The 22,489-nt window shown below is 53.9% G+C and overlaps 1 protein-coding gene across 1 annotated transcript in view; it reads right to left on the bottom strand.

The window, feature by feature from the left end:
* Positions 1-21,063, bottom strand: part of NTNG2 (netrin G2) — a 74,284-nt gene extending 53,221 nt beyond the window's left edge. The window contains exon 1 of the mRNA XM_024762224.1: positions 20,460-21,063. Within this exon, the coding sequence (XP_024617992.1) occupies positions 20,460-20,672 (213 nt within the window). The 5' untranslated portion in view covers positions 20,673-21,063. The remainder of the gene's footprint in view (positions 1-20,459) is intronic.
* Between the last annotated feature and the right edge of the window lie 1,426 nt (positions 21,064-22,489).

Below are 22,489 nucleotides of genomic sequence, written 5' to 3'. Positions count from 1 at the left end.
TCTACAGAGAAACATTTCGTACCAGGCTTTTCATTGAAGAGACCTTGCAACTGTCTCTCCAGTGCTTTTACTTTTATGTTATTTTTTTGTGCAAAAGGTGCAGCTGGAGTCAGAGGCCAGGTTGTAAAGAGCAGAGACAAGCTACCAGCAAAAATTATCATCGAGGGCTTCCGTGGTGGTGCAGTGGTTAAGAACCCGCCTGCCAATGCAGGGGACACGGGTTCGAGCCCTGGTCCGGGAAGATCCCACATGCCGCGGAGCAACTAAGCCCGTGCACCACAACTACTGAGCCTGCGCGCCTAGAGCCCACGAGCCACAAATACAGAGCCCGCGAGCCACAAGTTCTGAGCCCACGAGCCACAACTACTGAAGCCCACGTGCCTAGAGCCTGTGCTCCGCAACAAGAGAAGCCACCGCAATGAGAAGCCCGCGCACCGCAACGAAGAGTAGTCCCTGCTCGCCGCAACTAGAGAAAGCCCACGCGCAGCAATGAAGAACCAACGCAGCCTATAAATAAATAAATTAATTAATTAACTTTTTAAAATGAAAAAGTTTACAAATGTATATATCATCGAGTGGGAAAGCTGACTGTTAGCAGAGATGGATGGCTTTCTGGGTCCTTAACCAAGGAGAGCATGGACGGGGCAGTCACCGGAATTGTAAGCAAGTCTTAGGAGGAGGAATAAACAACTTCATGCAGACGGGCCTTGCCATCCAAACCTGTGTTGGGACAAAATCACACCACTGCCAGACACCGCCAGAGCAGGTACGGGTCTTTGCGGAGCAGCGGGCCACAGTGTGGCAGGAAGGGCTTTGCCCTCTGTAACTGGGAGGGCGGGCACAGGGCTCGGCCACTCACTGGGCACTTGAGCAGTCGCTCCACTGCCGTGAGCCTTAGGTTCCCAACTGCAGGGGAAGTACCAGGGGGGCCGTGGCCTCCCCCGCCTCCTTCCCCACTGCAGCCCAGACCTTGGCACTTTCCGGGGACTCAGGAAAGCTCTGTCCAGTGAATGAAAGTCCAGGGAGGCTGCGAAGGCTGACTTCATGGGCGGTCCTGAGAATTGCACCAGGTGCCACGTGGCAGGCACTCTGGGTGGCCCAGGCTTGTGGACAGGGGATGTAGGGAGAGCATCTTGACTATCACTGGCCCCGTGGCCTGGGCCAAGCGCAAGGTCCACGGCCATGCTTAAGCCCTGCATATGCTTTATCCTGGAGGATGGGGTCCTTTTACTTACATTCTGCAAAGGAAGGGGACTGAGCAATGTCTCAAGGTCACGGGGCTCCGCGGTGGCCGAGGTGGGACAAGAAGCCAGGGTGTCAGGCTTGGACACAAGTCAGGAACTGTGCCCCTCACCCAGAGGGAAAGGCGGCTGGCGCCCCAGCCGTGCGCCACTCCCCAGAGGCTCGGGTGCCACCGAGGCGTGTGGGCGAGCCCAGGGAACAGTTTAGCAGCTGACAGATTTTTTTGAACCTGTCTGCCAAGTTGCTAGCTGAAGTCTCATCCTCAGCCCCACCAACCTCAGCTGGGGCTGGGGCATCTGCGGGTGGGAGGCTGGAGGCGGGGGGCTGGGCAAGGACTCGGAACACGGCCTTCCCCGGGGACCCTGGCAGGGCGCTTAGGGGAAGGCGGGGCAGCACAGCTCCGTCTTACAGAACAGGACTTAGGCAGGAGCAACGGTGGGGGGAAGTCAACCCGCAGAGGAGCTAGCCCCACCTCCGCCTTGGATGACGCTTCTAGAACTTCAGGGGGAAACTCTTTGGGCCTGGTCGCCGACCCATGAGATCATGGAGTTGGGATCCCGGAGACTGTCCCTGACCCCGTGTGTGACCTTGGGTGGGGCCTTGCCCTGCCTGTGCCTCGGTTTCCCCATTCATGAAACGACTGAGCTCTGACTCTCACCTCCCCAAGTCCAAGTTCCTCGGTCGCCCACACCAGTTCGATGAAAGGATGCTGAGACAGATCCCCATGCCCTCATCCCAGGGAGAAAGCCAGGGTGCCGGGGGAATTCTCCTTAACAAGTTATTTCCTATTTATTGGTAAGAAAAGTTGCAGCGGGGATAAATTATTAACAAATCGGAAACGGAGATTCTGTTGGGAGCCGATTCTAATGCTAGCTGCGCTGAGGTCTCTAACTCTCTCCTCCCTCCCTCCCTCTGCTCCTCCCCCCGCCCCGCCCCCCTTCTCCTTCTGCGGTTTCACTGATCCCTGTCCCGCCTCTAACTCCTCCCAACCCGATCCCCGAGGCCTCTCTCCCTTCTCTTTTTCTGGTTTCTTTCTGAGCAAAAGCCCTGGACAGCAGCAAGGTCACCCTTCCCTGCTCGTGAATCAGCAGAAACCGACCCTCATGTTATTTCGGGGCAGGAGCTGCAGCTGGCCAGGGAGGCTCCTCTTGTAATTTTCTGGTTTTGTTTCTCCTTGGAGCCATTTCTTCCCAGCCTGGCCGTTACTCAGGCAGGGGAAGGTGTCTTCCCAGGGCTCATCCATCCTGGCAATGACTCTCCAGAAGCCACAGTGATGTCTTCCCCACCCCCACCCCAGACCCTGATCCCGAGCCAGCCACCGTGGGCATCTCCTGGTCCAAGGTCTGCCTTGGACCCAGAGTCACCGGCCACCTCCTGAGCCTGGCCTGGCCAGGCTGTAACTTAGGAAACGCACTTCAGTTCTGCAGCTGCTTGGAGCAGCCCTCCACTCTGCTCCAGGCCCCCTTTCATTTCACCCCTGCCCACATTTACCTCCTTCCGGAACCTTCCGAGACTGAGACTGGACTCTGGGACAGCAGGGGCCGGGTCTGGCTCATCCTTGCCACCCCGCACTCCCAGCAGTGATTTGCACAAAGTGGCATTTGATAAGTATTTCCAAACTCGGTGAGGATCCTTGACAGTTGGATCTAAGGATGGTATCTATTGAGCAGTTATTCAACATGCCCTTTTCTTTTCTTTCTTTTTTTTTTTTTTTTTTTTTTTTTTTTTTTTTTTTTTTTTTTTAATATTTTGGCTCCACCGCGAGTCATGCGGGATCTTCTTTCCCCAACCAGGGATCGAAGCCGTGCCCCCTGCAGTGGAAGCGCAGAGTCCTAACCACTGAACTCCAGGGAAGTCCCAATGCGCCCTTCCTAACGTGCCTCACTGGATCCCATTGCTCTGATGCGACTCAGAGAGGGTAAGCGACCCTCCCGGCATCACCCAGGGAGGACTGTGCGGTTATTTAGGGGAGTGGAAAGCAGCCGGCCCAGGTGTTGTTCTAGCAGCGGGGCAGGGACCCACTTCCTCAGTCCTCCTCGCCCTGACTCTTGATTTCCCCGACAGACCCAGCCAGCCAGCCTTTCTGACCACCTGAGGCATAGGGCTGCCCCGGAGGACGAGCTGTCCAGGAGACAGACAAGGACGCAACGCCAAACACTGCTTCCACCGCTGAAGACCCAGAGAGGCTGTCCATCAGCTGACCAGCCAGAGAGGGTGGGGTGAGGTCTTGCCAAGGCTCTGGCTAGACAAGGGTTAATCTCTCCAGGAACTCAAAATTGTATTCCTTAAAAAAAAAAAAAAAAAAGAAAAAAAGGAAATATTTCACTCCGTCCTGGGCATATGCAGATTCTTGCCACAGCCAGATTTTTAGGAATGTTTGGGGTGGGAAATTCTATCCCAGCTGAAGAGTGCCTGGGTTGATCCCTGTAGGACCACCCCCCCACCACGGGCACCTGCTGCACCCCAGCCCCTCACTGGGTACCACATAACTGATCAGATCCACGTGGGCATCTCTCTCAGACAAGGGATGGCAGCTCTTCATTTGCATACCTTCCACGACAGGGAGCTCATTACTATAAAAAGCAGATAGGCCAATCTGGACTGCTGGCTCCTTAGAAAGTTTGGCGATGTATTTGGACTCACACTCTGCATATTGCCCCCTTTCTTCTACGTGTTTGTCCTCTTTTCTCTGGTTATGCTGTAAACATTTTCTAATTGATTAGAAAAAGGAGAGTGAGAGGCCGGATTAGCCCAAGCCCTCCTCTTCCCCCCGTGCCAGGAGCTCAAACGCTTCCCCACCAGGGCCAGCGGGAAGGCTCAGCGTTCCTCCTCGCCCCGCCTCGCACGCAGACTCCACCTGTTCATCCAAGGACCCGCCTGCTTGGCAGCTGCCCTGGCCTCTCTCCATCCTCCCTGCCTGCCCACCCCACTCCCCATCCGAGGCTCGCCACCCAAACAGCTCAGCGCTTTCGTGGAACACATTTAGAAAAAAAGTAAATAAAAGTAAATAGGGAGAGACAGAAGGACAAAAGAAAGAAGGAAAGAGAGAAAGAGAGAGAAATCGGGGCAGGGTGGGGGGAAGGGCGCAGAGAGGAAGAAAAGCTGCATTCAGAGAAGCTGGGTAAAGTGCATTATTGATTGAGGACTTAGAAAATGCTTAGAGAGTAGGAAAAGCGCCCTGCTCTTTAAAAGCTTGTACAAAGCAGAAGCTAGACACAGGCAGCCTTCCCAAAGAGGGCCTGCTCTGCTGACATGAATATTTTATCACGGAGGAAAAAAGCGACTTGGAGGATGCAGTACTGGGGGCTGGGGGCGGGGAGGCAGGGGGACGAGCAGCCCCCTCGGAGGGGCCTGGCTGGAGTACTCAGGGGAGCCACCTTCCCCAGACCCCCGGGGCCTTTGCAGAGCCCCTCTCCTCCTCTCTGAGAGCTGCCCTTGGCTTTCTTGCTGAAGAGCCATGGGGCCTCGGTGGGTCCTGAAAGAGCCCCAAGGCTGGTGGGACCACCGGCTGAAAGGGGCGGGTCCAAGAGGGTTGAGGTTGAAGATCCATCCCGGCAGCCCCCTCCCCTGACAGCTGTCCTGTCCACCCCCTGCCACCAGCAACCCCTCCGGCCTCCCCGCCCCGACCTGCCACCAGGCACACTCTAGAAAGCAGCCGTGTGCTTCAGCACCCCCGAGCTGCACCCCAGAGCACCCTCTTCGGATAAATTCCAAACCCAAGCTGGTCCTGGCTCTGCCCACCTCGCCCACCTATCTCGCTTCTCATCTTGCCTTGCTTCCGTTTTTCTTTTTTAAACTTCCCTACTGAGTATTTTTCTTAGCACCAGACATTGAGATCGTGATTTTTCGTGTGAAATTTCCTTTTCTCTATTCATGACGATCCTAATAATTATTTTCAAAGTGGAGAAGCCAAGGCACCGATAGGTTAGAAAACCTATTCAATGGCACTTTTCTGAGCAAAGGGCAGAACTGGTGTTAGAAGCTCCACGATATATACTCTAGAAAGAGCCCGCTACGCTACCCTGCCTCTGCCCATAGGCTCATTCCTTGGTTTAGGGAAGATGAAATGAACTTTTGTGCCACGGAGTCTACAAAACGTATACAAAATTCTTACAAATCATTGTGTGATCCCATTGAGGTCAATTTCCACCTTGTTTTGGACCCTGGAATCTCTCTTCCTATCTTGATGCCCATCCCCCATCCCACCTGGTGGCTTCGCCACCTCTGTCTGGAGCGCCTCTCCTCCACCCCTTTGCAGGTGTCTGCTAACCCTCCCTTCCTCGGAGAACACCCTGGCCAACACCTCCCTCCCCGAGATGGGCACTTGATCGGTTTTCCTTAGCGACTTCTTCTGTTAATTACTGTGTGGTCCCCTCCCCACTGTGTGCCCTGTGAAGACAGGAGTGGGGCCTGTCACACGCAAGATGCTTAATTAAGGTTTGCAGAGCGACTCCCCCTCCTGGGCGGGTCCCCTCTCCAGGTCCTCCGCATTGAAAAGGAGGTGTCAGGAGTGGATGCAGCACCTGGACGGATGGGACCTGACTGTGCCAATGGCCACAAGCTGAGACTTTCTAGGGCTTCTTCTTGCTGGTCTCTGAGGCGTAAGAAGCGGTCGGGTAGAGGAAAGAGAAAGAAGTGTCTGGGCCTGCCCCACCCCCGGGCACAACTGGACAGGTGCATCGCTCTACCGATGAAGGCCTTGGTGGTGGTGAGAGAGGCAAGCCTGAGCTGGTAAGGTTTCATTTATTTATTCCTTCACTTATTCAACAACTATCTCTAATGTGCAAAATGGCCCCGAAGAAACAGCCATCAAACCTGGCTGCCCATCCACATCCTTGGGAAGAAGAAAGAGATGAAAGTATCTCTGGGCACTAAGACCAGAAGTTCTGCTCCAGGTTGAAAGTGAACCAAGCCACCAAACAACCAACCACTCAAAACCCCCTGCAGTGACTCAGATGCCTGGCCAGGTAGGGGCCCCTGCTACAGTTGGTCCAAAGAAGGACACCTGTACAGTGATGTCAGCCCAGCTCTCACCATCATCCCTGCTTTATAGCTGAGGGGACTGAGGCCCCCAGAGGCCAGGCACTGACTCAAGGTCATACCTGCAGTAACCTTTGACCCCTTATGGGAGCATTGACCACCGTGCTGTGACCACCAGAGTATGGCACGGATGACAAGCCTGGAGGGGAACTGGCTGGGAAGGTCAGGAAGGCTTCCTGGAGGAGGTGGGGTTTCAGAAGGACAGGCCCACAAGGGTGGGTGGGCTGGATATGGACAGGTGGAGGGAGATTTGACCGGGCTGCGGGGAGGGTGCGCTATGTAGCGGGATCAAGAGAAGGGCCAGACCAGACGTGCAAAAGCCACAGGTAGAGAGGAGTTAATGTGCTTGGATGGACCAGGAGCCTGGTGGGCAGCAGGAGATAAGGTGGAAGCGGAGGCCTGGAGCCAGCCGGCAGCCTTGACATTTAGCAGCTGCGGGGAAAGCCCTGACTCTGGCTGGGCAGCCTCCTTTCAGAAAGAGAGGTTAAGAACCTGGGAACAAAGGGTAAGGTGGCGGCCAGCACCCTTCAGGTCCCAGGAAGCCAGAGCAAGGATGGGGTGCCTGCAGCTCAGATGGAAGGAAAGACTCTGAGAGCAGTCTCTCTCCTCCTCTAGTCTTTGAATTCAAAAAGCGAGATGCTTAAGATGAAAAGACAAGATGCTTACAGCTGGAAGGGACCCAGTGCCGTCCTGGGCAAGACTGAAATGTTGGTTCTCAAACTTGGTTTCATCCTGGGACCACCCAGCTTGAATAAATCCTCGGCCCAGGCCCACCCTAGAGACTCTGCAGTAGCAGGTGGGGCTGCAGCCCCGGCAGGTTGGGGGGGATGTTAAGAGCTCCCAGGTGAGTCCACGGTGAGGCTCAGCTGAGGACACTCAAGGGGGATGGGGACCCGGACAGAACCAAGAGTCTGCACAGCTCCCTGTCCCCTGCCTTCACTCCTCTGGAGTCCCAGCGGACCTTCTGGGTTTGGGGCCTTCAGAAAGGCTGTCTCAAGGTTTAGGAGACCCGGGGGCAAAGGAGGAGAGAGCCCCCAAATCTGCACCCCTATTCCTGCTGTGGAGACACCCCTTAGAGTGGTTCTCACGTTGACTCACCTAGGGGAACCCCGGACCAACCACGTCAGACCCTCAGGGGTAGGTCCCTTCCCAGGCATTGGCTGGTTACAGCTCCCCAGGAGACTCTGACGTGCAGCCAAGGTCAAGGCCACAGCCCGGAGGACCCTTCGATGGGACAATTCTCCATCTTGGAGTGGTATCTGGCTCCCGGTCTTGCTTTCCTTCCGCTCCCCATTCCCATGCCTCTCCTCCAGGCTGAGAGGCAGCCAGACCCTTGGGGAACCCACGGGTGGGAGGGGGGGAGCTGCCGGGTGAAAGCAGGCCCAGTGGAAGGCAGATGCCTGGCTCCCCGCCCCCACTTCCCTCCACCCTCTATTTTTAGGTCCATTATTGTCCATTCTTGGGTGTATTTTTTCCCCACTCCTTCCCCAGAAAAACAGATCGGATTCCTCCAGGCAAAGCCATCTCGCCTTCCCTGGAGCTGGTGCGTGGGAGCCCACACACTGCCAAATAGACAGGAAATAAGTGAATTATCAAATAATCGGATTAGGAGACTCCATCATGTCTCAAGGGGTAGAGGAGGTGGGCAAAACGCTGCCGTCACTCCTCCCCAGCCCTCCTTGCTCAGGCTGCCGAGGAGTGCTGGGGGAGGAGGGGCAGACAGGGACAGTACACTCCCCCAGCAAAACGGCCACACATACGTGCACGCACGCACACACGCACATACACACACAACAACCACCTCAATCCAACCGTGAGATAGAGATTCAGAGCGCCTCAGGTCAGCTAAGCAGCCTGGTTAGGAGCTAGGCACTGGGTCCAGGGAGCCTGGAGTGGAGGTGCCAGGCTCCTCTACTTGGAAGCTGTGTGACTTTGAGCAAGTGGCTTAACCTCTCTGAACCTCAGGTTCCTCATATTGAAAATGGGTATAAATATAGGATCTGTCGTTAAGTGTTCTGGGTGGGTTCAACGAGCAACTTCGGGTCAAGTGCTTGGTATGCAGTAGACACTCAATAAATATGAGCTTTTGCTGGTCTGAAGAGGTGGTGGAAGATGTGGAATCAAGAAAAGCCTCAGGCAACAGGATCAGTCAGTTACAAGAAGACAAATGGTGACTTCCCTGAGTTTAAGGGCCCCCAGAGGGAGCATAGGGGCCCACAGGGGCCCACATGTGGACTCAGGGTGGTCTGGGAAGCCTTGTGAGTGTTTGCAACCGTGTGTGTGTGTGTGTGTGTGTGTGTGTGTGTGTGGTGTGTGCGCGCACGTGCACGCACACACATTGCTCCAGGAAGAGCACCATGGATTCTCAAAGCGGCTGAGACCCCGCCAGAGAAGGAGGCACTGCTCTGGGGTTTTGCAGCTGAGCTGAGGTTGGTGTCCTGCCTCTGCCCATCCCCTCCGGGTCCTCCAGTGCCTGGGAGGTTATTGCTCTCTCCATGCCTCTCCCTCTTCCTCCCTCTAAGTCTGAAAGTCCCAAAAGCCAGAAGCAAGATCTAGGAATGCAGTGGGGTCTGGAGGGTGAATACATAGACCCCCTCTGGTGAAGGCAGGAAGTTTACATCCCAAAGCAGGGACGAGACCCAAGGGCACCCAGCCCCTGGCAGCCAGTCCAGCGTGGAGCCTGATCCCCAGAAGCCCAGACCCAGCAAGACGCCAGCCTCGGAGCTGTTGGCAAGGGGTTTTAGATGGTGCCTGGGGTGGGAACAGGGCATGCTCTTTGGCCCACTGGCTTCTCCTCCGGCTGTCACCTGCCTTTGCTGTCTCTTGATTCCGCAGAAGGAAGGGACAGTTCGGGAACCTGCAGTCTCCCACATGGGCACCATGCCCTTTCTGTGGGCTCAGGCGGGGGCGTGCTGCTGTAGCTGACGAGGCTCTGGGGTTACCTGCAGGCTCCATCTCTCATTGTCCTCCTTTTCATCTTTTGCCCAAAAACGGACTTCTGCTACGACCGAGGGGAAATGCCCTGGTTGTGTTTCATTTCCTTTTATTTCCCTAGTTGACACTTGGAGTCAAGTGGACAAATGATTCAGGCAACAGGAGGGAGCTGGAATGCAGGACCGAGGGGGTCCAAACTGTCCCAAAGCCCCCAGGACAAACTGCGCTGGGGGAGAAGAATGCCAGGTCCTTGCAGACGGGCCCAGGACGCTTTAATAGGAAGGGCAGCTCTAGAAAGCCCCAGGTGTAGATCTGGAGGGATCCACAAATGTGGATTTAATTCCTTCCTACCAACGAGGCCCTGAGGATCTCGGGTCCCCAAGGACAGTGATCCCGACTTTTGACAAGGCAGGATGGGACAGTGGTCAAGGCCCCGGAGACAGATCCTGGCTTTGTCACTGCTGTGCAAACTTGGGTAAGTCTCTCCACCTCTCTGAGCCTCCCTCCCTTCATTTGCAGTATACCCGTCCCGGTGCTGCGGAGAAAACACAAACGCTATGCACAGAAAGTGCATGAGCAGGGTACCCGGCCCACAGGGAGGCCTCGGGAAATGGCAGCCGAAACCCACGAGATGGGGCAGGTGGGAGAAACACCAGCGTGTGGTGAAGCACACGAGAGTGTATCCCCGGCTCTTGCTTCCTGAAGCTCCCAGCTGCGGGCCGGGGCTGGACCACATGCACCCCAGCCCGACATCGGAGGGTAATCGCCGAGGCTGACTTTGCCCCCCATCCTGCCTCACCCCTGGCCTTGCCCACCTCCCACAAACATCCCCTTCCTGTCCACCTTTCACAGTGCTGCCACAGCAAGGAGAACCACAGCTTGCGGACGGGCCAGGGCAGGGGCCTTAGGATCCCCAGGGCCTGCAAGAGCCAGCTCTGAGCAGGGCTGGGTCACCAGGGGCTACACACAGGTGTGAGAGCTCACCTGAGTAGGCCAGAGAGCAAACTTTAACCTTACGGCCATGCCTATCCTGAAGGTGTAGCTCCACCGCGCGCTGGGAGGCATTCCAGGTCCCCCACTGAATGCCACCACATGTGGTCAAATCCAGGAGGTGACTGGATGTACGGGGACCTGGTGTGGAGGGCCTCATGTCCCCAGGGCTCCAGTCCATGGCTTACGGTTGAACCTCCCAGGTCTGCTGCTCCCTCACTGGGGCCCGAGGAAGTCAGTCCATCCCGTCGGGCCTCAGTTTCCCCAACTGAGGAAATGGGGCAGAAGTTGGACTCTATTAGTGGTTTTGTATTGTGTTCACAGGAGCCCTAGGATTTCCTTTTTCAGGGGTCCGGGGCAGGGGCAGAGGGTGCCAGCAGCCAGGTTCCAGGCACCAACTTTCCCTTGAGTAGTTAGTTCCACTGTGATGTGCTTAAGAGATATCGGGGTTCCTCTGGTTTAGATAATCTCTAAGACCCCTTCCCAACTGCACCATCTACTTGAGATGAGGGATAATTATCACCAGCATTTCTTTATCGCCTACTTGTGTAGCAAAGATGGAGACACAGAATCTGGTGCCCTGGTGAGCAGGGGAGGCGAGGAGGTGAAGTGGAGGCAGGAGATATTGGAGACCAGAGAGGTCACAGGTCATGACATCCCCTCCCCAGATACCCTTCTCTGGGAATCACAGTTAACATCCCAGCTTAAAGGATAAGTTAGGAAAAAAGGAGCAAAAGAGGGAGGAAAGGACGGAGGTGGGAGAGAAAGGGAGGGAGGAGGGGTGAGCATTTGGACTTCCTCCCTCCTCGGGAGGTTGAGTGACTAGGGTCTGAGTTTGGGCCTGGACTTTGCCACTCAGTATTAGACTCTGTTTTCTCATCTGTAAAATGGGGACAATAAGATAAAGGTTGTTTCCACCATGAGGGATATTTGGGAGCGTTAGATGAAATACTGCACATAGACAGCTCAGTGCCTCAGTGGAATAGATCTGAGAGTCCAGAAATAAACCCATACGTCTATGGTCAACTGATTTTCAACAAGGGTGTCAAGACCGTTCCATGGGGAAAGAATAGTCTTTTCAACATGTAATGTTGGGAAAAGCATATATCCACATGTAAAAGACTGAAGTTGGATGCTTGTCTGACATCATATACAAAAATTAACTCAAAATGGATCAAAGATCTAACTATAAGAGGGAAAACTATTAAAGTCTTAGAAGAAAACATAGGGGTAAGCTTGAATTTAGCAATGATTTCTTAGATATGACACCAAAAGCACAAGGAAAAAAGAGATGAATTAGACTTCACTAAAATAAAAAAAGAAATTGTGCCTAAAAGGACACAATCAAGAGAATGAAAGATTATCTGTAGAATGGGGGAAATATTTGCAAATCATGTATCTGATAAGGATTTAGTATCCAGAATATATAAAAAACATGTACTACTCAACAACAAAAAGACAAGCCAATGAAAAAATGGGCAAAAGACCTGAATATATATTTCTCCCAAGAAGATATATAAATGGTCAATAAGCACATAATATCCAGCATCATTAGTCATTAGGGACATGAAAATCAAAATCCTAATGAGATACCACTTCACACCAACCAGGTTAGCCATTATAGTAAAAAACAAAGACGGAAAATGACAAACGTTGGCAAGGACCTGGAGAAACTGGAACCCTTGTACAGAGCTGGTAGGAATGTGATATGGTGCAGCTGCCCTGGAAAACCGTTCGGCAGCTCCTTAAAAACTTAAATCTAAAATTACCATATGGGGGCTCCCCTGGTGGCACAGTGGTTAAGAATCCGCCTGCCGATGCAGGGGACACGGGTTCGAGCCCTGGTCCCGGAAGGTCCCACATGCTGCAGAGCAGCTAAGCCCGTGCACCACAACTACTGAGCCTGTGCTCTAGAGCCCACGAGCCACAACTACTGAGCCCACGTGCCACAACTACCGAAGCCCGTGCGCCTAGAGCCCGTGCTCCACAACAAAGAGAAGCCAACGCGATGAGAAGCCCGCACACTGCAACGAAGAGTGGCCCCGTCTCGCTGCAACTGGAGAGAAAGCCCGTGCGCAGCAACGAAGACCCGACGCAGCCAAAGATGAACAGACACATAAATAAATTTATTTAAAAAATAAATAAACAAAAAATAAAATTACCATATGACCCAGCAATTCCACTCCTAGGTATAGACCCAAGAGGAATGAAAACATATGTCCACTCAAAACCTTGTACATAAATGTTCCTAACAATGTTATTCATAATAGCCCCAAAGTGGAAACAACCCAAATGCGAATGGATAAACAAAACGTGGTAGCGCATACGGTGGAATATTATTCGGCCATAAAAAGGAATGAAGTACTGGTACGAGCTACAACGCGGATGAAGCTCGAGCACGTTATGCTGAGTGAAGGAAGCCAGATACAAAAAGTCACACCCTGCACGATTCCGTTTATATGAAATGTCTGGAATAGGCAAATGTGAGAGACAGAAGGCAGACTAGTGGTTGCCAGGGGCTGGGGGAAGGAGGAACGGGGAGTGGCTGCTGAGGGAGACGGGGTTTCCCGTCTGGTTACACAACATCATGAATGTGCTAAATGCACAACTTAAAAATGGTTCAAAAGGCAAATTTTATGTCATATGTTTTACCCCAACTTTAAAAAATTGAATGGTTAATTTCATGTTACGTGACTATCTCCTCAATTCTTTTAATTAAAAAATATTTTTAAATGCCTTCGCCACAAGAAAAACCTTTTAACTGTGCGTGGTGATGGATATTAACTCAACCTGCAGTGGTAATCCTTCCACAGTTAGTACCTACATCAAATCATGTTGTACAGTACACCTAAAACTAATACAGTCTTCTATGTCAATTATACCTCCGTTGAAAATTTGTAAAAGAATTTAGGAGCAGAAACCAAGGGGAAACGATGTGATGTACCGTTATGCTTTTAGCCCTCAGCTTTGTTTTTCTTTGTTTTGATTTTCCTTTAATAGACTACTATAATAAAGGGATTTAAACTTGAAAAAAAGCCTCGTGCTGTGCTGAGCACTGGATATGCACTTGGAACCCTTCTGTCTGCACTGGAGCCCCTCACTTTGTCTGTTTGAGACCAGGGCTGAACCCCAGCATAGAATTTTACCAAACTCCGAGAATGTATCTACAGTCACGCAGGGATGCTGGGCGAAGCGGTTAATCTAGCCAAACCCCATCGTTGCACAGTTGGGGAAACTGAGGCTAAGGAGCTGTCCCAGCAGCGAGGAGACTCTGTCGGGGCCCGGCACTGCCCCGCTCGCATCCTGCACTCATGCTACTCTGACACGCCACGCCCCCCCCACCAGCGCCAGCAGTTGGTGTGTGCTTGGGGAATTAGAAACACGTTTGCATAGATTTAAGCAAATACGCTGTGATGAAAAACAAATCAGAACCTGCGAACCAAAGCTGAACAGACCCATGTATCATCTGCATTTCCCACTTTCCCCATCGCTCCGGTCCCTCCAGGTAGGAGCTGAGCATCCTCGTGGGCCAAGTGGGCCCTGGCCAGGTCTGAGGCAGGAAAGCCTGGGTCCTGGGCTGTGGGACAGGAACAGAGCTTTGCAGCCTGGACCCCGTTACTGGGGCAGTGAGGGTGAGGGAACCTGCTTCTTTGAGCCTGCCAAGCTCTGTTTGGCCCTGTGGCTCAGGAATCCCATGCCCTGTGGGCTCCCTCAGGTCTCTGCATGCCCACTGCTCTGCCCCTCATGTCACACGGACCCCTACCTGCATCTCTGCAATTGCGATTCTTTCTGCTTCATCATCACTCTTCTGAATCCTCCAACCCTTCAAGGTCATAGACCAACACAGACCAACCCGGTGCCCTGCCTTCCCCCCCTGAACTCCCACAGCATATGCTGACTATACCCCACCTTACACACTTGGATAACAGGCTCCTCTTCTGTTATTTTCTACTTTTACTCCTTTTGTCTCTCATGCTAAATTCTAGGATGGGGGGAAAAAAAATCCCTTTTGGGAAACATTCATTTTGTGCCAGGCACCCAGGTGAGGGCTCTACACACTTTGTCTCGTCTCATCCGTACGACCTTCCTTTGAGATTGTGTTTAGCATCATCCCAATTTTCAGATGAGAAAACCGAGGCTCAGAGCACGAGGGACTTATCCAAAGTCCCACAACCCAGAAGGGGTGGGATGAGCATGGGCCCCCGTTTGCCCCATCCCAAACCTCAAGTTCTCACCCACAGAGGGAGTGGCCTGCCTGTCCATCTACCCCCTGCCTCGTCACACGTGGGACTTAACAAGGCAGCTTGTGTTATACATGCATTAAGGGAGAAAAATGAAAATATATGAAAAATCAGGGCCAGGGAATGTAGAGAGGGAAGAGGCAGATGAGCCTGGGGAAAAGTTCTAGAACCTCTAAGTCTCTGACACTCTTTGGAAAGACGTGTCCTCCGGGCCATTTCCCTTCCCCCTGGCACTCCAGAGGCCCTGCCCCCTACCCTCCATGGAGTGTCTGGACCCAAACTCATTCCCTTAAGAAGAGTAAGAGGCCAGGATCTCAGTCGTGTGGGCCTGGCCCTCGGAGGCAGTGCTGCTCCCATCCTGTCACTCGTCTGCTCCCCAGGAAGGAGACTGTACCAAGCAACAAGATGTCATGCATGGAACTATTCTTGTCCCAGGCTGGGCCCTGCCTCGGGCATTTCAAGAGACTGAGTGGCTTTCACTAAGGGCTGGGGGAAGCTCAGGTTCCAAAACCACTTCCTGCTTAAGGACAGAACTGTGCAGACCTCCTGGTGTCAACTGATTGAAAATCCTACAGAACAGGGACTCAAATGGAGATAAGTAGAGGCCTTTGGTGCCTCCTCTGTCCTGATTGAAACCCATTTATTCCTGTAAGAGTCAGCCCCAATCTCTCCTCCTCCGAGAAGCCTTCCTGGATCACACTGTCCCTCCACCCACCCATCCATTGGTTCAGTAAATAAATGCCTTCTGAGAATTAACTGAGCCAAGAGGGAGGGATGCAAAGATGAACAAGGCAGCCCTGCCTCTGGGGAGCTCACAGTCCAAGGGGGAGGCAAACATCAGGAGTAGAATAATGAGCATGGATTGACCGTTGACTCTAGGCACTGTGCTCATGACAGTTCCAAATGCGTATTCCATCAATAGTCCCATTTAAGGAAATGAGACTCAGAGAGGTTAAGCTTCACGCCAAAGGTCACACAGCAGGGGATTCCAACCTCTACCTCTCTGCCTCTAGAGCCTGAACAGTAGGCCACGTCTGTAAGCCCAATGACACAGATGTGACCAGATGGGGCCTTCTAATCCACCTGGGCTAGGGAGTCAAGGACAGCCTCCTGGGGGAGGTGGGTCCAACCTGAACCTCAAAAACTGAGGTAATCTAGGTAAACACGAAAGCCTCGGAAATGAAGGAAGCAAAGAAGGCGGAGGAGGCAGCACGGGCCAAGGCAAGGAGGCAGGAAACCCTGTGGTGAGGAGCTAGAGCATATGGTGCGGGGGGATTTGCAGGAGTTATTGCACTGTCCCATCACAGCTGTACCTGGCATGAGGTCAGCCCCGGAAACGGGACGGGAGGGCTGTGACGGGGAGAGGAGGGAGGGGTGGGGAAGGGTGTTCCCCAGGCTGTCCTCTGTGGGTTTGGGGGCAGAACACAGAGGGGAAAGAAGACCCGAGCCAGTGGGCTGGTGAGCTCAGTGCTGCTAGATGGAAACGTTTCGTGAACATCAAGGTCTGGCAGGAGGCGCGGCATCTGTGACCTTGATTCTGCACGTGGCGTTCGGTGTCATGGTGGGGAGGGGCTTGAGGCCCCCGGGACCCACCTGTCCTCTGCAGTCATCAGCCCAGCAGACCCCATGGGGTAGGGATGGGGCCCTTTGCTCTGCGTCTGGGTATACGGAGGCGCAGAAAAGGCAAAGCAGGTTCTGAGGAAGACGTGTGCTCTAAGATGCGCCTTCATGACCATCTCTGGGTTTTCCTGTGCACCAAGACCCAGGCGCCTCTGTGTGCTCGAGTCTCCTTAGATGAAACATTTCATGTTCAGCTATTTCACCGTGGAAAAAGCAAGATGCTCAAGACTGGATCAACGACACTATCAAAGCCTCACCCTAGAAGAGAACTTGCACTCTTTAAGCGCTTTCAGATATTCTGAAAGGCACTTCCCTCCCCCAGGGGGGGGGGGGGGGGGGGGGGCAAGGCAGCCATGTCCCATTACGTGGGGAAACTGAGGCTCAGAAAATTGAAAGACTTGCCCCAGATCACCCAGCCCACAAGCAGCAAAGCTGGGACGCAAGCTCCGGTCTTCAGATTCCAGGCCTGTGGCTCTTGTCGGGATAGCACACCACTTTTCTGGAACCTTCCACCAGGTCTCCCACATTCAGGAATCTGAGCTCCCAGCTTCACCCCTCACCCCTGGGACCTCCACCCCTCCTGCTCTCTGCTTTCCTCCTTCAGCAGTGGCGACACCTCCTTACCCTGCAAAGGTCCCGTGGCAACCACAGGCCTCCTGTCTGCCCATCATCAATAATAAGTATCACCCATCACTGACAGATCACGTAGAGCAGCGTTCCTCAGAGCATTCCCCGAGTGCATCCGAATTACCTGGACTTCTCGTTAAAATGCAGCTTCTGGCTCAGCGGGTCTGGGGCGGGGCCCAGGGGTCTGCATTTCTAACAAGGTGAGTCCAGGGACTACACTTTGGGCAGCAGTGTGTAGCTAGCTGTAGGATCATTCTAAACACCACCTGCCTGGTCTATGCCCCCCACCTTCTTTTCTCACCGTCTCTCTCCTGAGGCTCAAGTCATGAGGACAGGGTTTCCCCCTTCCTTTCACGGCAGTGCAGGCAGCTGGCCAGCGACCGCTCTTTCGAAGCTCTGCGGGGCTGCTCCCCTAACCCAACAGTGCCCTCCCCATCCCAAAGGGGTCCTGCTAGGGGCTGAGAAGCCCTTGCGGGCGCTGCCTTTCCCTCCTTCTCAGAAGGCTGGCCCTCTCCAACCAGGCCCTGGGAGTCAGGGGTGGGAGGCCGCCCGCCTTCTCCCGCAGCCCTCATTGAAATTTCGCCCTTGCCCAAGAATCCTTGGTTGAGAGCTCAGCCCTATTAATTCTCATTGTGCATTTGGAGCCAATAGGTTTCTTGTTCATTTATCTTGGTCTTCCTCCCCGCTCGCCTTCCTCCCCAGGCTGGAATTTACAATTCAGTTCTCAGGTGGCCTTGCGGAACTACACAAGTCCGGTGGGGGGTGGGGGGTGGGGGGAGAGAGGGTCTGCACACTGAAGTCTGAAAGGGGCCGTCGTTCCGTGGCCCCTCTTGCAACCTCAGGGTGCCCCAGGGCTCATGCTCCGTTTGGGTGGATGTTAGGACAGGCCCAGCACTCGCCGCAGGAGGGGTGCCAGGAAACAGGGACCCATTGGGCTATTGTAAGGCTAAGGGGGCAGAGGTCCACCTGGGTACCACTAGGGCGCCCCCTGGTGGCGCCACCGGCCATGGCTAGAGGAGTGAACGCTTCCTGAGGACACGTCCACCACCTGCTGCCCTGAGACCAGGAATACAGGGCGTGGTGTCCCCAAGGCTGGAGAGAGGCAAAGAGACAAAGGCCCGGACACAACCAAGGACATAATAGCCACAATGGTAAGCAAATAACAGCTACCACACATTGAGTACCTACTACGTGCCAGGACACCCATGGCGGGGCTGCGCCTTTCCACTGGCACTGTGACTTGCCTACACCATCATCTCTGCTTCACCGAAGCTCAGAGAGGGCAGGCTGGGCCGTCGGGTGCATAAGCATGGGTCCTGGCCACGTACAAGTTCCCAGCCTGCCCTCTAGACCGAGTGACCTTGGCGGGATTTAGCCAACGCTTTCTAATCCCTACAATGGGATTAGAAGAGTCCCCACCTCAGAGCATCCTAGAGATGATTTAATGAGACATGCACAGAACCTGCTTAGGGAAGCTGCAATAAACAGCGGGGTGGGGTGGGGGTTTGAGTCCATCTGGATGTGACCCCCTCCTCCCTGCAGAAGCCAGCCTAGACAGCCTCCCCATCCTCGTTGGCTGCACATCTGTAATCAAGGGCAGAGCCGGATGGCAGCCCATCATGAAATATTTAAGTCCATCAGACAGGTGTCAGGACACCGAGGGAGATGCTGTTCCTCCCCTGCCCCCTCCCCACAGGTCTTCCCAGGAGAGGACAGGAAGGGCATGAATGCTCCTTGCACAGCTCAAGGACCCATGCTGGGTGGCATCAGGACTGTGGCGGGGTGACCACTCCACCCCGGCAGCTGCGCTGGGTTCTCTGTGTGTGAGAGTGGGGGCAGGGCGGAGGCCCGGGGCCAAGGGCCTCCTGAGCCAGCTTTGGCCAGGAGAGGGCCTCAGACTTGCATTTGATGGTCATCTCCAGCCCTCAAGCCTTGACCAGAAGCTGGTCCAGTGATTTATGATTTAGGCACCCCGCCCCACGGCCCCGCCCCCAGCACATTAAGACGATTACTATTCAAAAGAAGAAATACAGTCAAGACTCTGAATACAAGAGGCAGCGGTTGACTCTGCTCAGGGAGTGTGTGGAGAAGTCCTTACATGAGCTGGGGTGGGCAGCCAGCTTCAGATGTGGACTCAGAGCTGGGCTCCCCCGGTGCTGTCCTTGGCCCTGACCTTCAGGGGCCAGCCCCCTTGCCTGTCCCTGAGCCAGCAAAGCCCTGGGGTCCTCAGTGCTGTGGGACTCTCCAGTCCCTGGCTCCTGGCCCTTTGCTGCTTTCTCCTCCCTCCCTCTCTCTCTCCCCAGCTAGCTCCCCCCCAGCCCAGCCACCACCCACAGCGACAGCCTCCTGACTGCTGACCATCCAAGTGGGAACCTACCTTCCCGGGCTGACTGCTCTAGGATAGGACCCAAGCGCCCCACGGGACTGAGGCCCCCTCAGGAGCCGAGTGGGGACACCGGCTCAGTCCAGCCATAAGCCCAGAGACCTGGAGCCTCCCCGCAGGACACGTGAAGGCAGCAGCCACCCGAGGATGACACTGAGCCCTTCCTGTGGCTCCTGCAGCCTGGCTGCCCTGTCCAGCCTCCCGCCCGACCCGGGGCTCTGCCCGGTGGGAAGGTGTCTCTCGGGGGGCAGATTAGCTCAGTGGCTCTGGAGCCAGACACTCAAATCATAGCTGCATCACTTCCTGGGCTGTGGCTCTGGACCTCAGTTTCTCCATCTGTACAATGGGAATGGCAATAGCTAACACCTAGGGGCGCTTGCTCTGTGCCAGACCCTAGTCTGAGCACTTTAGGGTGCATTAGCTCACTTATTCCTTACAACGACTTGAGTGTGTGCTATTAGCGCACACACTTTACAGGTGACGGAGTAGTGGCCCAGAGATGCCACTGGTCCAGAGCTCACCGCCTGAGACTCCTACTTTGTACGACACAGGATCAGCCCAGCTCAGCTGAGTGGAGGACTCCGTGGAACGACTCGTATTGAGCTCGTAGCCTCCACACTCAGGGGCTTTTGCACAAACGACCCCCGCTATTACTATCGTTGTTGTTAATGTTACTTGAGTACTGATGTCCTCCGTGGCTCTAAGACTCCAACTTCCTCTAACTAGGGACTCAGGTGACAACGCCTGAAAGCCTGCCTCCCCCCTGACTTACCCAGCGACTGTGGTCACTGCACATAGGGGTGGAATCAGAAATGGCACCAGCCACACCACCCGCCCTGCTCTGACCCCTTCCGTCCTCCCTTACGAATCCCCTCTGCGCTGCCATCAAACCTTCCCCTGCAAGGCGCCACCTTGGTGCTCGGCGTTCCCTCGCTCGGCAAATCTGTTTGCCGGATTGGATTGGGTGGAATAGGAGGTGGTGCCACAAAGGGACGAACCGAGGGAGGTCAGAGTGCAACGCTGCAAATAGTACTCTGCTGGCTCGCCCAGATGCTGACTTCCTACCAGAGAGGCGGGGCTTATCTGCAAGGCTGGGGAACTGACTGGTACTGTGGTTTTCCCAAGAGGAGAGGATCTAGTGATCACCTGGCCAAGAATTTCCCCACCCCAAAGAACCATGTCACGTGACCCCAGCATCCTCGGGGCCGCCTTTGCTTTGGCACGTTTCCAAGGTGGGTCAGAGACCTGATCCCAAACCTACATGCAGGAGAGTCAACCTTGCGTCTTGGTCCTCCTGCTCTGCTCACCCACCCCCAGGGTCCGGCCCAGACCCCCACCCACTTGGCCTGAGCGAACAGAACGGCGGGGTGGGGCTGACTTACGTGGGAGCAGAATCTCTCAGGGGGGTCTCCGCACGTGATGCCGGAGGGCTCCACCTTCACCTTGACATAGTCCTTCAGGCGCATCACCTTGGGCTGGCAGGCATAGAACTCCCAGGTGGGGCCTTCATCCGTGGTCACCCAGGATTTGCAGATGTCGTAGTCCCCAGAGGCCAGCGGGAGGCAGTGCAGGAAAAGGGCCAGCAGGTGCAGCATGGCGGCGCAGTCCCCAGGGGCGAGGCCCAGAGAGGGACCGGAGAGGTGGCGACTGGGTCAGGAGGGCCTCGCCACCTCAGCATGGAAAAGCCACATCTACCAGGCGACGGAGGCCGGACGTCCCAGGGACTCTGCCAGGTTGCAAACAGCGAGGAACTTGTTTTTTCCAAGAGGCCGATGTGGAAAACTCAGAGCCAGCGTTTCTCAGACTGCTGATGGGCAGATCGAGAAGTTGCCCACAACTTGGCGTCCTCCTAACCTTGGCATCACACCTCTCCCAGAGGGGAATGTGATCAAATCAGGCAGACTCTCAAATTGTGACGGTGGATGGAAATGGGATAGGGAGAAAATCCGCAGGGATCTGGCGTGAGGCCGGATCAGATTGCTTTTAATTTTGGTCCTTCCAATCAACCCAGGTCTTTAAAGGGCCCTGAACGTGTGATGTGCGCTCAGCACAACTGCAAAACAACCCTCCGGCCTGCGTTGTAAAGATAAAGTAAAATCAGGAGGTGTACCTGTTTGCTGCAAACACGTTCCCTCTATGGGATTGGACTTGGCATTTTGGACCAATAAAAGAGATTTCTTTTCATATGGGCTTGAAGTGACAACAATAGTGCAGCTGGACTGGAGCATAAAAAAAGCGACTGAGGTGTTAACTGGGGAGCAACTTATTTGGCTCGTCTTTGGTGGGGACAGGCGCTAATGGGAACCAGCTGACCTTGGCTGGTAGCCATGGGCAACTTATTAGGAAGTTTCTGAGACTTCAGCTCCCAATCCATCCAGGTACCCGGGGTCTGGCATGTCTTTCATTGTAAGAAGGGAGGAGAGAGAGCTCGTTAGCAACAACACCTGCAACAAATTAAATAGAGAAAGAGGGGGGAGAGTAAAGATGTATAAGAACAAAAGCTCTCTGGCAAAATGTGCAAAAAATGAGGCTGCATTATCAGCAAGGTGTCCCGAGGAAACTGGGTTATTTTTGTTAATATAGGAGATGCACATTTGGGGATGGGGCACGTTATTTAAAAGGTGATGCGCTTTCTCCATATTTATGGGGGTGTTGGGGTCAGCAGAAGTGCCCCTGTTTGGGGTCAGTGACTTTCTAAAGCAGCCCCAGGAGCCGAGACTGACAAGTCAAAACGTCAAAACCGTGGATGAGGCTGTAATTACAGGTGCCGATGAGGCTGTGAGGACAGGTTCAGATTAAGAATGGTCCACGCGTGGGCCGACAATTACGAACTGGGTGCCAGTAGATATATCTCCAAAATTCTGAAATGGTGAATTTAGTTTTTAACTGTAAGAAACTAGGGATGTTGAAGACTTGGACGGAAGTGACAGTGATTTGTCATATTCGCTTTTTCCAATCAAGGCCAAAATTTTGCAATCATCCCTTAGAGGGTATGTTTAGAAACAGGTCACCATTATGATTATTGCTTTACTATTTTAAGCTACCGGTAATTATTTAAAAGCCCTAAATAGACATAACTAAGATGAATGTTACATTGCGAAAAGCACGACTCCAGTAGTGCGGGGTGTTCCAGGACACCTGATATATCACCAGGAGAATTTGGTCCCCAGTGTGGGATCTGGCCAAAAAATGCTAGCCAATAGGGCAAAGGTTACTGCAATGAGCCACAGCAGAAGCGCGTCTGTTATTAATTCTGGTTATTATGTCTACAATCATTGCATGTAAATTCCCAAACTGCTGACTCTTCAGCCATTGTACCTAGAAGGTCCACTACGTTTCCATGAACCTCCATTCTCCAGACACAAACGCACTCCTGCCAAAAATGACAAACCGGAGTGGGGGGACATTGTCC

This window comes from Neophocaena asiaeorientalis, unplaced genomic scaffold (assembly GCF_003031525.2).
Source record: "Neophocaena asiaeorientalis asiaeorientalis breed wild unplaced genomic scaffold, Neophocaena_asiaeorientalis_V1.1 scaffold78, whole genome shotgun sequence".
In the NCBI taxonomy this organism is placed as follows: Eukaryota; Metazoa; Chordata; class Mammalia; order Artiodactyla; family Phocoenidae; genus Neophocaena; species Neophocaena asiaeorientalis.
Note: the sequence above shows the minus strand (reverse complement) of the source record. Positions and strands in the feature narration are given on the sequence as shown.